The sequence below is a fragment of the Styela clava genome, chromosome 2 (assembly GCF_964204865.1).
Source record: "Styela clava chromosome 2, kaStyClav1.hap1.2, whole genome shotgun sequence".
Lineage (NCBI taxonomy): Eukaryota > Metazoa > Chordata > Ascidiacea > Stolidobranchia > Styelidae > Styela > Styela clava.
The window spans coordinates 16,465,869-16,481,325 of NC_135251.1; the positions used below are offsets into that span (position 1 = coordinate 16,465,869).

The 15,457-nt window shown below is 35.7% G+C and overlaps 2 protein-coding genes across 3 annotated transcripts; one reads left to right on the top strand and one right to left on the bottom strand.

Annotated features, from left to right (window-relative positions):
* The first annotated feature begins 2,677 nt into the window (after positions 1 to 2,677).
* Positions 2,678 to 7,645, top strand: LOC120336934 (ectonucleoside triphosphate diphosphohydrolase 5-like). The gene is made up of 6 exons (XM_039404731.2): positions 2,678 to 2,806; positions 2,997 to 3,469; positions 3,685 to 3,785; positions 4,095 to 4,333; positions 4,894 to 5,146; positions 5,628 to 7,645. The coding sequence occupies exons 2-6, from the start codon at positions 3,035 to 3,037 to the stop codon at positions 6,037 to 6,039; spliced, it is 1,440 nt and encodes a 479-aa protein (XP_039260665.2). The 5' UTR covers positions 2,678 to 2,806; positions 2,997 to 3,034; the 3' UTR covers positions 6,040 to 7,645.
* Positions 7,646 to 9,529: 1,884 nt separating this feature from the next.
* On the bottom strand, positions 9,530 to 13,083 carry LOC120336935 (calmodulin-like). Of its 2 annotated transcripts, none has more exons than XM_039404732.2 (3): positions 12,912 to 13,083; positions 10,662 to 10,859; positions 9,530 to 10,199 (listed from the first exon to the last, which is right to left on the bottom strand). In XM_039404732.2, the coding sequence occupies exons 1-3, from the start codon at positions 12,943 to 12,945 to the stop codon at positions 9,937 to 9,939; spliced, it is 495 nt and encodes a 164-aa protein (XP_039260666.2). In that variant the 5' UTR covers positions 12,946 to 13,083; the 3' UTR covers positions 9,530 to 9,936. The 2 variants fall into 2 exon arrangements, with proteins under 2 accessions (XP_039260666.2, XP_039260667.2); XM_039404733.2 differs by lacking the exon at positions 12,912 to 13,083 and adding an exon at positions 11,267 to 11,473.
* Between the last annotated feature and the right edge of the window lie 2,374 nt (positions 13,084 to 15,457).

Sequence of the window (15,457 nt, forward strand, 5' to 3'; positions counted from 1 at the left end):
ATTTTAGTTTGCCACTACAGAACTACTACAGAAACCACATCTTGGAGTAATGAAATATTTTAGTCACAAATTATTGCTGAACATCCGCATTTTATAATCGCCCCATTTAGCTTGTAGACATACTAAAATTTTCAATCACAACACGGCAAACGGCAACAATAAGGTTATATCGCGTTACCATGTCAGGCGAATTTTCATTTCAGCGTGAGGAATTGGTTACGAATAAGAAACGTTATTCAAACGTGATGAGAAACTAAGTTTGTTACAGGCTACATTTCAACCTACCGTGTTTTCCCGAAAATAAGACCTATCCTGAAAATAAGTCCTAGCTTGAATTTTAAAAACGATTTTAATATAAGCCCTCTGCTAAAATAAAACCTAGTCAATAAAACGAATTTTTTTTTTGACCTAGTCGATAGCAAGAAATCTATCCCACGGGTTTTGAATGATTGATATAATCTATGTTTTGAAGTTATTTGGAATAAAAACATGTTATTTATAAGAAATGAATATCGATTTTTATATTTTGTATATTAGAAAATCTCGTAATTCTCTACTTTGTAATTTTGTTTCTGATAAATGAAAAGATAAGACATCCCCCAAAATAAGCCCTTTTGGTATTTTTCGGAAGAAAATTGAAATAAGACCCAGACTTATTTTCGGGGAAACACAGTATGAGGATAATCTCGTATCCGACATAGCCAGTAAGCGAACGAGGGGCCATGTGGGCAAGCCGTCTTATTGACTTTCCTCTCCCCCGTGATAAATATAAAAAAAATCTTTTCTTAGTATTGTACAATTTATGATAAGTTCCTTCTTCCAACAAAATCGAGACATTAAATTTTTTATGCACAGGCACAATCAATATTCTTCTCCTTTTTCATGAACGCTATATAAGACTTGCCGATTTTGTGTCCAATTATGTCAACCACGACTTTTCTGTTCACTCATTTTCTTTTTTTCAAATTGACAACTACGCCGTGAAACGCCGAGAAAATGAGTTTCGCAGCGCACGTATGGTAACTAAACAAATTCTTTAGTTTTGTATGGAAATAAACATGCTGAACGCATTACAAAGTTGCACATTTTCTATGAACGTTGCTTCAAACACCATGAATTGGATATACGCGGGTTCCCCGAAAATCAATAACCATAGGTTTACAACGACACAGCATGCAAAGTGGCAAAATCTGAAATTGGTGCAATCAGTGTGAGCAAATGGGGAATATAAAAGCTTATCAATGAAACATTATCCTGGTGACTACACCACAACTATAACAGACGAGTGTGAATGTTTATATTTCAAATTTATCTCATGTTTTTTCGCTTTGCTGCTTCAAGAAGACAACCTGCTTTTAATGTGTGACACTAAGTCAGTTTCTCCAATGCTCTCTTCTGAGTTACCCTGTTGCGCACTTCATGGGGGAAATATGCGGTCGTTTAATTATTCTCAAACCCTTTGTTGGTTATGGAAGAGCGTAGCATCTTTTTAGACGTAGACATTTTATTCTCACAGGTATAGCGCTTATAGCAGCAACGATTGTAGTCTGCGTTAGGTGGGATGGTTGGAACATTGCCGTTTTCTTCTGTAGTGAAGTATCTAAAATAATGGAGAAAATCATATTTGGAACAACATGAGTGTATTTCGGCAAATAAAAATACTACTGAATACTGACTAATACTTCTCATACATAATGCATGTTATCTGATGTAGTAGCCTACAGTCCTGCAGTGTTTGCATACTAACTAGACTTTATCTATACTGAATCTCAATAATCCCCACAATCTGAAATGCCTTCTACATTTTAGAACATCAACTGTCAGTCTACAACTTGATACATGGTTTTTTTCACTTCTCAATCGCCTCCAATGCTACATTTCGTTTAACTCCTGAATAACCTATCATTGCTGCCCAAGTTCTTGTCGACTCTATGAATTTAGACCACTGACATCAGTAAAATTGGTTACTTTCCCCCTTTTCTCGCAAACGTGCATTACACAAACGGCCATTATTTTCTGAATTAAATATGCTTTATATAAAAGTCTGCTGGGTAGTGAATGCTCAAGAATCGTCATTAAAATAATCATAAACCTTCCATACCAGCATAAAAAAGATCGTTGTGTGGGGCATATCTTTGTAGGCTACTGAACTCAACGAAAAAAGCGAGGGGTACAAGCTGAGATTCATCCGTCCAAGGGAATTCGCCAACAGCTGATAAAATTATAATTGTTACGTCATGCAGAAGTCTGCGTTCATTGGCCACTGTTGCCGGAGAGGCAGAGAATATAGGACAGATGGTTACATATTTCTTGTAGTTAAGGCGCCTTTTTCGTAAAACATGCAACTTTTGGAAATGGGAACAAAGTATTATTTGTTACTAAATTTCTAAGGAGCATTTTAAAATTATTTCCAGGTACATAATTACTTCATGTGAGCTACAAAACTGAAAGGGAAACGGCCTCGTCTCGCGGCGTTTTTTGGTCTCATATTTTTCTTTCAAATTTGCTTTTGAAGCATTTACACCTGTATTCTCTTCCATCGTAGTTTTTATGTTTGAACCCTTTTTTCTTCGCGTTTTTCATTCTTTTTATTAACTTGATCAAACGGCACCCAACTCGACCGTTGCGACGCGAATGTGTCCATGTTGATCTGTTTCTGCGGTGTCGATCTTGTGAAGCGGAACATGACGTCACATTCAGGATTTGACACGTAAAGTCAAATCAAACAGAGTTTACCAGTAAGTCATTAAGATGTAACGTCAGAACGTACCTAACTACCTATGCGACGATCTGAAGTTAGAGTGCGGTAGGTGGACATTGAGGAAAATGTGCTATGCTGTCATAATAAATGATATAATTTGAAGTTTTTCTATTTTCCAGTTTTCTGTGTTCTTCTATTTGTTCAGGATTGTCTGATTGTGATTGCCAATGCATGCTTGCTTGTTTTTCTCACTTCGTCAAACGATAAATTAACTTTAAACTTTATCAAATTTTAGATTCGTACATCTCAGAATTTTATTCGTCCGGCAAATGGATGATTAAAAATCTAGCTTATTGTCTCTTTACATCCCATCTTGTTTTGAAAAGAAGATCATCATGGTATTCCTGTGTAGCTGATAAAATGTCTTCAAGTTTTCCAAATTCTTATAGCAGTTCACACTTGAACAAACATACTTTTCATCATTCCCCATCAAGCAACAGTTTCAGCAACATGTCGTTCGGAACAGGAAGGGTTTACATCAAGTCGCAAAACTGTTTGGTTCTCACTGTTGGTGTTATTTTATTGAGTTTGATATTTTTAATTTTTGGAATGTGGAGTAATCGTATCGAATTTCCATATTTTAAAACTGCTAAAATCGAATATGGGATTATGATAGATGCTGGTAGCACAGGATCACGGGTTCATGTATACAGGTTTATATCTTATGGGAATTCTCAGCCAGTTCTTCAGGATGAAGTTTTCGAGCAGGTTTGTGAATCTTTTCAATATATTTACAAAGTTGAGAAGTTTCAATAATACAGTACTGCAGTAATATCAATCATACCATCAATATATTGTTAAACCATAACTGCCTTACAAAGTGGAGTTATTTCATGTACATATATATTAAAGAAGAAGAAATGTTTGTTTTTATATGTTGATCTTTGGAGTATTGTCGTTAAAATATTCTTTTGCATCATTAGGTGAAGCCAGGATTATCTTCATACGCAGATCGGCCTGTTGAAGGTGTTAAAAGTATTGAATCGCTATTAGATATAGCAAGAAGAAGCATTCCTGAAGAAATGTAAGATGGTGAATAATATCTATACAGTCAGACAGTTGGGTTTTGTAATATTGATGATAATCATTGTTAGACATTATTTTTTTTTATTACTGGATGGCAGAAGAGGACTTTTATTGAAATATATGTGCAATATGGTTTGTGTTTTGAATTATGGATAAAAAAATTACTTTAACATAATAGAAACAAAAATCAAACATAATAATAAACATTTCTGCAATACATGTAAGCTGGTGCAATCAGAATACCAAATCCAATACTACTGTTTAAATCATTGAAAGTTCGATTTTTACCAGTGAATCAATATTTCAGGTGGATGGAAACTCCATTGGCATTAAAAGCAACTGCAGGACTGAGGTTACTCCCTGCTGAACAATCTAAAGTTCTTTTAGAAAAAGTTTATAATTTATTTGACAATTCTCCATTCAAAATACCTGAAGATCCAGTTGCAATAATGGATGGAAAAGATGAAGGCATTTATGCATGGCTCACTGTGAATTATCTGCTCAGTCTGATTGGCCAAGACACTGTTGGAACAATCGATTTAGGGGGTAAGCACTAAAAGCAGTATTGGCTATATCTTTTACAAGCTGTCTCTATATCCTAAGATAATGGGTTGAGACATTTGAATATGTTCTTTAACTTATGTGTTTCAACTTATTAACTAGTGGCAAAATATTACCCTAAAATATGCGTCACAATTTCATTACGATGTATATTAGATTCTTTACATTGGTTATTGTCTTTTATCAGAAAACATTTGGTGTGAATGTGAACCATTTGTTTTGCCATAACTCCAATTCGAAATGCTTCCTCCATCCTTTTGTTTATTTTGTAATATCTAACCTACCCCAGAACATGTAATTTATCACTATATCAAATTAGCTGCCTGGGCAAAAGTAAAATTCTGATTTTGCATATAGTTCACCAGTGACGCATATTTACTGCTTCCTAAAATCATAAAGAAACAATATTAAGAAATTTCTTATACAGTACAAAAACAAGATACACAATTGTCATATTCTGTGTCTGTATATTCATGAATAATAATCCGGGATATTTTTTTTGAGAAATCATCAATAAGATATTGATCAACTAATTATTCATTAAGGGGGATCTATGCAAATCACTTTCTCTCCTGTGGAACGGAAGACAATAGATACAGCACCTGATGGTTTCATCCAGGAAACATCTGTATTCAACAACAGGATGCAAGTTTATGTTCACAGCTATTTAGGTCTTGGTTTGATGTCTTCAAGGGAATTGGTTTTGGGTGGTCCCACTAATCCTCCTGGATCGATAGATGTTACATCACCTTGTATGCCCAATGGATACTCGGGTGACTGGAAAAATGCTCAATCATTGTGAGTAGTTTTACTTTGAACTCTGTGTTTTCAGTAAATTTAAAATGGTGATTTCAGCATTGTTAGAACTACAGTACATTTGAAACATCACTCCAATTGATCATCTCTTTTCTCAAAATTAATCGAACTTGAATTAAATACCAGTTCACAAATTTAGTTAGAAAGTTATGACCCGAGACGGAAGAGTTACTGGATGTAAATTTTCAAGGACTTGAGGACCTGACCTGGACTTATCAATGGCTATTCTATCATGACCTATGATTCCATATCATACAGCTTTTGACACATTTAGTGATTTCTTTAGTTGTTTTGTGCTCAAGGTTCTTAGAAAAGCTTTGTTACAAAAATTTAGTAGTTTAATTAGTCAACCGTTGAATATCCTTCAATTTTTAATTCTGTACTATCTCAGATTTTGGAATGATTTTTTTGGTAAAATTATGTCATAAAAGTCTCCACTGCACAATATTTTTCCTTTGTTCAGGTATCATATCAAGGGAGAAACTGCAGGAAGTGAAAAATTCGATACATGTCATGAAATAGTGAAGAAAGCAATTGCAGGAAAAATAAATCGTCCCGACGAACTTAAGCGAGAAGACTTTTATGCATTTTCATACTATTTTGATCGGGCTGCGGAGAATGGCCTCATTCATCCAGAAGATGGTGGTCTCATAACTGTTTCAGAATATGAAAGTGCTGCTCGAAAAGTTTGTAGTGCTGAGGATTTTGATCCAGATTCGCCATTCATGTGCCTTGATTTGACTATTATAACTACATTTTTGCAAGATGGTTTTGGATTCCCACCCGATATGAAACTCCAGGTCAGAAAAAAAATTAAAGGAAAAGAAAACAGTTGGGCATTGGGCGGTACTTTTTTTCTGATGACAGGAACTTGACAAACCTTGAGTGTTAATAAAAAATGCAGTATAAAAATAAGAGTTGGCTTTTGATTTGCTTTGTTTTTTGTATTTTTTTATAATGAGAATAATCTGGTCATTGTTTTTATCACAGTTTCGGTGCAATTTTTGATGATGCATTGTTATTTTGGTATAAATTTGTGCTATGATGCTTAACGGCTTTCGTCACTAAATGTTATTACAATCTAATGCTCGAACTGAATCACTGAATTAGTCATTACATAAACATTGTATTTGGATATACCAAACTGCTTAGTACATGCTATAAGAACGCTCCTCTCGCAATTTTTTGTACAATGCTAATTGCTATGTATATACATAATTTATGCGCTAATCGTTGTTAGATTTTATTTTGCATTTTTTTATTTTAATTTGTAAATTGATCCTCTATTGCTGCAGCCGTTCAAATATTAGTAGTGAATAATAGTTTTACTAATTTAGAGCAGTATTACAATGGTACATTTTGTAAATGGTGACTATGAGGCAAATCTGCATTACATACATATGATTGGAATCCAATACAATATAGACATCCTTGTTCAGTAATCAAGATACTTATATAGCACTGAAAACTTTTCGATGAAATTGTCTCTTTCTACATTTTATTATTATCGTTGTAATTCTTGATAAATTTATTAAATTTTATTAGAAATGAGAAATTCGATAAATAGTGATACCTTCAAAATAAATGACATATTACTCAAGATATTCCCTAGCGGGCAACTTATTTAGATCGACATACTGTGATTTTTACAGATTTGTGTGTAAGATTATCTGTTTGCCTTGTGGTAATTCGGCTTGTACAAGTCCCTGATTTGATAAGAAACATTGAATTTCTTTTTTGCAATATGGATGAACCTATAAGTATAAGTTTATTTCGACTCCATAATCAGCGATAGACGATAAAAAAATAGATAAAAACAAAAATAAAAGTAACCGTCTATTGTGTGATTCTTCATTTCTATGTGATTTATTGAGTATTTTTGTCACATTGATAATCAACCGTTGCTTTGTGCTTTTATACATGAAATATTCCTTGATGAAGCCTTGTTGATTTGCACTCGCATTTATTTTATGAATAATTTTCCCACTATGAAGTGAAATAATATACAATCCAGTAGTCTTCTGGAACCAGTAAAAGGCGTGAATTATTCCAGTGGATTTAACCCCGAATTTTAACCCAGAGTATGTTTAGAAGAAATTGAACTAGAAAACGAAAACACCATTTGTGTAATTTTCCGTAGTTCCCGCAATTTGGAATGGGCAATTTCCCGTAGTTCCCGTTTACCGCATTTTAGGGTTGCCCGTATTAAATGTCATTCATACTTTCAGTGTTCGATGTGCGACTCCTACTTTGAGATAGCATAAAGAAAATCAGTACCAACTTCGGAGGTACTAGCTCCCGAAATGTTCCCTCCGACTTGTCGTGCGACATTGAATGGATAGACGCCCTTGCAAAAAAATCTTGAACAAAATATTCACTTAGCATTGTTAGAATTTCATAATCAGCAATACTAGTACTTCAATTATCTTTTACATTTTGGTGCTTGATGATATTTTTTGAAATATACGCCAGAAAGATAAATTTGCGATGAGATATTTTATTTTTAAAACAATTGTACAGTAGGCCTATAAAGATGATTTGTATCCGAGATGTCATTTAACGGTCATAATAGATCGTAACCATTAACCTGCTAAGATCGGTCCTAGTCATTATCCTAACTCAAATCAGACAGGGCCCTCTCTGCATGATGCGTTTCGCTCAGGCATTGCAAAATATTTTCATTCTCGACTCGACGCAGCACAAGGTAACGTTTTCCGGTGCAGTCACATCATTCATTTTTCGTTCAAGATCAATCGTTTCCGCGCGTTAACCCAGTGAGAAAACAAACTGTAAAGTAATATATATCGCATAGCTAAACCGCGTTAGTAGACATAGCTTATTCTTTCGCCAACGTTGGCATGTTATGAATAAAACGGAAGTCCAATCAATTAAGGAGTTTGCGCTAGTTTTTGGAGTGCTTCAAAGCAAGGCAATATTTGTTTAGGATTATTGCAGGAGAATCGTTCTCAGACACTCAGCTGTCGTAGCAGATCGACTACTAATGTTGAGAATTTCTGAGCTGTTCAAGTTGTAGAAGCATTACTGTCTTACAATGGAGTTGACGCGAGTGAAAGCGTTCATACTAATTGCATCTTACTTTGGATTGTCTGACGGTTACATTATTTCGACGACCGCGTTATCACAGCATGGTTTTAGCGATATGTCAACAGAGAGGGTAAAAACAGAGGTCAAAGTTGAAACAAGCAGTGCTATTTCAACCAGACTTTATGAGAACGAGATGAAACGATCCAATAGTTCTGGAACTGATGAGCAGACATATGGGATCAATCCCCGAAATAGCAAAGTTTTGATATCTAAGATCGAATTCTATGCCGAAGACCTTAGTATTGAAAATAAAAATATAAAGACTAACGAAAAAGCTTTTGAGATGAAGAAAACTTATGTTCATGCAGATAGGCTAGATGGCGGATTTTACAGAGCGAAAAGGTCAATTCAACTTGACAACCAACAAAGAAATATATTGCGTGAGAATCAAGAGCATGCAAATGTGAAGTACTATCATAGAGACGATATCAGCACATGGGCGCTAAATTATGCCGGAACCGTATTTTTCATAACATTTTTTTGCGTGTTTTTATATTGCACTCATCGAAAGATATTGGGCTACATATCATCTTGCAGAAAAAGTTGCCCTCTGACGTTTAGTCATCTTCCTGAAACACGTTACATCGCAAATTTATCTCCGCTTCACGGACGCCCGAATACGTTTTGATTTTATGAATAACATTTCCTTGTTACCATACAATTACAAACGAACGTAGCATTTAATTGGCAATCAGACACTGTGTTACGCGTATTGTCATAATTTTCATTTAAATTTATTTTGATGTTATTTTTATATAATATATTCATAAGAAATCTATCACATATTTTGCCTAGGTCCTAGGAGATAAACATTATATTCATACAATTGCAAGTGGCAACTACGGTCTGAGATGACATAGCACGTTTGCCTATGTTCTGACTCGGTTCGAATACATATTGGTTGGTTAATTAAACCATGCTGAACCCATTCTTGCAAAGTCCTTTACCTATGTCACATATTTAGTGCTTCATTGGAGTCATAGTCGATGCGGAGATGTGGAACAGTCCGTAATAACGAGACATCCCAAAGATTACTACCTATTTTATTGAAAATGTGCCATTTATTTTAGGCTATAGGCAGATAGCAAGAGTAAATTTAGCAAACTTGACTGGTAATGGCTAGATGTATGTCTATGTATTCGAAGTCTTTTTTTTACGAATAATTCTTTTGCTTACTTAAAAATATCCCTTTATTAATGTTAGTAATTGTGACCGGGTGCTATATGCAAACTTTTTTTCCTAAATAATAACCACGTTAAACTATATTTTCACAACTTATTATTTGTTTACATTTTAATTCGAAAGAAATATATCGTGACAATAAAATTGAAAGATAACAGTACAATTGAAAGAATTCTCTTATTTTTTATGAATCAGTACAGTACAGAGCAATATGAAGTAAAGTATTTATATATAAGTAGAACAAATTTCACACGAGAAATCCGAATTGAAGTTTTAATGTCAATCTGCAACTTTATCGTATATGGTTGTAACTCAATGGGTAAAAAATGTTACGTATTGTTCAATGCTATTTCAGTATAGAATTTACTTCTACTAAAAACTTGTCAAGTCCATCGAAACGGCTCTTATTCAAGTCTAAAAGTTATCTCCGTGCTAAAAAATTTTCGGTGAAAAACTTTTATGACTAGACAGTATAGTTGATATGCTTATCGGTGATATCTACCGGGTGGGGTTGGATAGGAGGTCGGTTTTTTTGGTGGAACAGGGAGCGGTCTTGACATAAGGTTCGGAGGGAGCGACTGCGCCGGAGGTGTGTTTGGCTGTTGATGATTTCTAGCACCGGGTCCTTTGGAATTCTTAGGAACAACTTGCGGACTGGGATTCCAAAAATTTCCAGGATCGGTGCCGAAAAACTGAAGTTGATAAAGTCTCCCAAGAAAGCTCATGAATTCTGCAAAGTTCATTTCACCTGTGTTTATAAAAATAAATTTGGTTGGGAAATATTCGGCTGATTGTTAACACAGAGGAGTGTTGACAATGCCCTCAGGATGTCGAAATGACAAATAGCACTTTGGAAAGGAATTAAACTTGGACTGAATTACGATGCTATGAGACGCTGGCATTTGATCGTTAGATCCTATCATTTGCCAACGTGAATTGAGCAGCAAATCAAGATATTCAGTAATTTGACGATGACCCAACATGATATAGTACGTGTCATCGCAAACAAAAACAGATGGATGGCATGACTTTGTATGTAAGTCATGGTTTCTTTGACGTAATCATGTCAAATCTGAAACTCAGCATTATGCAAGCAGCACCCTCCGCACAGTATTGGTCAATCTAATGCAAATGTTTTCGTAACGCTAAATTTTTTTTAAACGGATCTACAAACGTGTATGATAAACAGTATTATTAATTTTAGACTGACCGTCACCATCCGTGTCTAGTTGATCGATAATTTCGTCACATTGTCGACTTGACAAAGTAGCTCCACACTGCCGAAGAAGGCTTCTAAGTTCACGTCGTTGTAAAGTTCCACCTCCGTCTTCATCATATTTTTTAAATACTCGCAATATAATAGAAGCAGCATACTCTAGATTCAGTTCGGTATCTGATGCCATGTTTGCTGTAAGATAAAAAATGAAAATCTATTAAAGTCTATGCATTGTTAAAATATACGATTTTATTTCATAAAATGTATTTAGTTATTCAAAAAGACTACTCTACACATGACGTATTTTTGCAAAAATAAGGTCCCACCTCAAATACTTTTGCGAGGGACTGACTAAGCGTCAAGAGTGAAATGAATGAAGCAGCTACCCAGAGATACAAAGCTTACCGTATTCGAAAGAAAGGGAATAATTCTGATTTGGCAGCTAACACTATACGCCAATATTATTTTGTGGCTTCTACGGGATAAGCGCTCCCATGCTGTATTACAATCAGCTATACCATAGCCTACATTAATAACACTTCAAATAGATTTTTTTCCAATGCCATGTCATTACCGAAACCTTATAGGCTTATATTCACCTGACATTTCGAGCGCTCGTCTGTTGATGAATATTAATTGATTAGCTCTACTCCGAGGCGGATCAACAATTGTGCTGGATCGAACAATATCCACTCCAAGTTGGGGTTTAAATCAATACTTCTATATTTAAACTCTCCTATAGGTACTCTTTACTATTTCTTATACTGGTATGATTTTGAAGCAAGACTTAAAGCACACTGTATACGTATTGGTAGCGTTATTTCCGCAACACTGTAGCAGGCAAATAGTTATGTTGAGTCATACCATGTAACGTAACACAGTGTGATGTGACAAAACAGCCAGATTGAGGTCGCTATGAAAATAAGCAGACTAAATATGCATGGAGCGTATTGTTTTTCTTTTTTTCAGTGGAAGGACTGGGTTTATCAGTTTCTGACTCGGTTTGAGGCCATGGTTTATCAAAATTCACACTCTGCTTTATTCAAACCTCCGTCTCCAATATAAGCGCACAAATGCACATACATACGTATATATTCGCAAGTAAATAGTCTTTGTATGATGGCAATTGGCAACAATGTAATTTGAAAGTTTTGTTCGTTGCGTTTTTGCCCTCTTAATTAATGATAGTACAAAGTTTGATGATTCAATTAATGATAGTACAGACATCTCCTCTTACTTGACCTTTTAAATAATTCAATTTTCTATATATATCTAACAACATCTAAAACTTGTTTATCCCGCGAATTATTTTTGTAAGGTAGAATTAGTAAGGTAGAAGGGGCATTATTATCAAGACCTCACAGAAAAGTTTGGCACGTCTCCGGGTCGAAATGAAACTCGATATTACTTTACATGTAATTCACCACTTTTCTCTACAAGGTCATTTAAGAGTAATATGTAATCTATTCATTTAGTATTACACTTATTGTGTACCAGGTTAGGGTTAGGTCATAATTTATTTCGATTTTTCTTATTTTAGTTCTATTACGTGTTCGGGGACTGTTTGTGTTAGCCAAATGACTATACTCCCTGCCCATTACACAACTTGATGTAGAGTAGGCGAACAAAATTAGTTACCTCCATATTGGTACACATACTTCTGGAGCGCCGAATAATTTACATAAATATCGTAGAAACAAGATAAATAAACGAATTATTCCATTTAACAAAACTTTAGTGATAAAAAAAAAACGCTAACGCTCCTTGTGTTATCTGAGGTTCCATTACATTTGAACCCACGTACATTTGAACCCACGACAATTGCACCTGCATGCCATTGCACCTATGGAATTTTTTTTGGTTTTACGGATATTTGTACCCATACTAACCTAACCCATGGGTTTTAGCACCCGCATACATGGGTTCAAATGTACGGTCACCGTTATCTGACAACGCGAATATAGGACTAAAAATACTTTTCCTAACAACGACTAAAATTGTAATTCGTATCTGGTGAAATTATTTAAAATACGAAATCTTTTAGAAATGCCCCAGAAGTGTTTACATGCTCATACTAGCAGGACATATTATGCTTAACTATTTTGAAGTGTTTAAAATAGAAATTAGTTTGCATCAATGTGGGGCTCCTTAAAATCAGTCCCCTTTGGTGAACACTCCTTCTATGTTTTAATCAGACTATAATCTAACATAACACATATATCTACATAATAACAATTGTTTTACCTTTATTTCTGATTGGTGATCCTCCAAAAGGCATGTTGTGGACTTAAAATAAACTTATTGCGTAACTAAAAGAGTAGACTGTATTTTACTTGCTTGCTCCGGCACGTTCCGGGTATTAATAGTTGTTAATTAAATTTCACTAAGCAACAGCTCTTGCGTACAATATGTATCGCGGATGACTAAGAACATCCCCGCAAATCTCTTTTATCTGATAAATTCCGGAAGTGACAGAGAAATCGCTTCTACTACTTTGGCCTATAACCTTTTTTGGTCATTCCATGTTTTATTAGCTAAACTGACGCCTAACACGCATGTATAATAAAATAGTAATCGAGTCATTCACACAGACACGCGAATGAGGATATCGCAAACATTTGCGTACAAATGTGAAATACATTTCATTTCATGCATTCAAAATCAGATGCATAAGCGAAATGAACCAGAAGAGAAAACTCTGAAGTGATAAAAACATCGCAAGTATTTAAGAATGAGAGTTTCCCGTTCTAATCAGTTTTTTAAGGAAGATATAAAAAGCCTTCAGTTATACTGACATTGTTCCCCGAGAAATACCGTGGTATTTTCGGTATCTTTTCTCGTGTTTGGTTTTGTAATTTCGCTTCAAATTATATTCTTTCGTGACAGATATTACTTAAAAACACACCAGACACTTTGGTTTAACGTTGTAGTGGGTTGGGAATTACGTTCCCTCACAGTTTACCTCGGTCATCTTTTTTTACACTCATTGTATGATGAATTGTTATATTTGACTAATTTTATTACTTGTAGCGTGCGCAGGCCTAGTGATATTGTCAAAGAACATCCAATTTCGACTAAGTTGAGACTCCGGACCTAGCTGAAAAAAACTGGATCGCGCGGCGCTAAGCCAGCTCTGCGGTTCGTCACTGCTGTCCGCATGGCCAATGCTTGAAAATGGAAGAGTGTATTTACTAAAATAAGGACGTCATTCCCATATTGGCACCGTCTTGACATTATAGATACAACATACATCCCAAGTTCGTACTTCGGTGACGTTGAAGTAGATCGCAGTGTACCAGAGTAATTGTGCGAGAAATAAGTAAAATCTAGTTTGCTTTCTCGAAGTTCATATCAACTCACGAAACAGAATCAAATTGAACTTTTATTTATCATACAATGAAAAAGAGAGCAATGCTCAAATACATGGGTCCCCTATTCGCAAGTGACTAAGGGAGAAGATTTGACTTAATTAACCGCCGTAGACTTGATTTGAGACTCTTAAGATAATTTTGAGAGTAAGTCCTTAAAACAGAAAAATACACCAGTAAAATACAATTTACAACGTAGATGTCGCATTGAACTTGTTGCAGCAATAACCAGGTCGTGTTGATTCCGAGGTAAGTGTCGTCAACACATTATTGCATCGTAGTTTTTATGAAATTCAACGAAGCTCGGACTTACCTTGAATCAGAAACGAGATAAACGCAGCCATCGAATCAAACAATATCTTATAGAATCTGCGGCGCGGCGGTGTGGCTCATCGTTCTAAGCGTTAGGAATACACTCGCCACCGTACCTCTAATTACCCTACGTGGGTTCGAATTCTATGAGGGATGGTATTCCGCTGGTCGGTTACGGCTTCCTCCACCGCACCTCTAGATATGTAAAAAAACACCTATAAATATGTAAACCTTTCCCTTATTCTATCCATCTACATTGTATTGGGTTTCGCGAACCCCCAGGGGTTCACGAGAAGGTTTCCAGAGGTACTTGGACGCCAGTCGAGTTTTTGTGTGTTGCTGTTTTTAATACCTCTCATTACTAGGCTAACCATACGTCCCGCTTTTTAGCGTCTTGTCCCGCAGTCCCGACAAGTCACCCAAATGTCCCGCTTTGGCGTTCAGCCATCCAGCATAATACACGAACGGTGACCGTACATTCGAACCCATGTATATTTGAAACCATGTGTATATCCGTGGGTTCAATCTATATGTGGGTGCTAAACCCCATGGGTTAGGGTTAGTATGGGTTCAAATATCCGTACGACAAAAAAAATTCCATAGGTGCAATAGTATGCAGGTGCAGTTGTCGTGGGTTCAAATGTACGTGGGTTCAAATGTAATGGAACCTACACGAACATGTTCTCGTTATTTCTGTGTAGCGCAGCGCTAGCCTACTTACTGAAGGTGAATGCGTTTGTTTCCCGCTAACATTGTCAGGAAACGTATCGCATGCAAAACCAATACTAATTAGCAGTGACGGCGCGTGGTCATTTTGACAACCGCGGCAAGCTACTGCGGGACCAAGTCACCCCCATCTACGGGGACAGGATGAGCGCTGTAAGTTCTCCCATCATTTTATGAGTATAAAAACCATTCCATCGGTAACAACCAATCAGCAAAAGCGACAATTTTTAACGATAAGAAAGTGTCTTTAAACCCGGTCCAAGTCAAGGGATTAATAAATATAGACATAGTTTATTTTGAAACCTCTTTCAAAAGGAAAGGCAATATTTACCCAGATAAATACAATGACATATTAACAGAAACTTCGGGAAAGCAGACAAAACC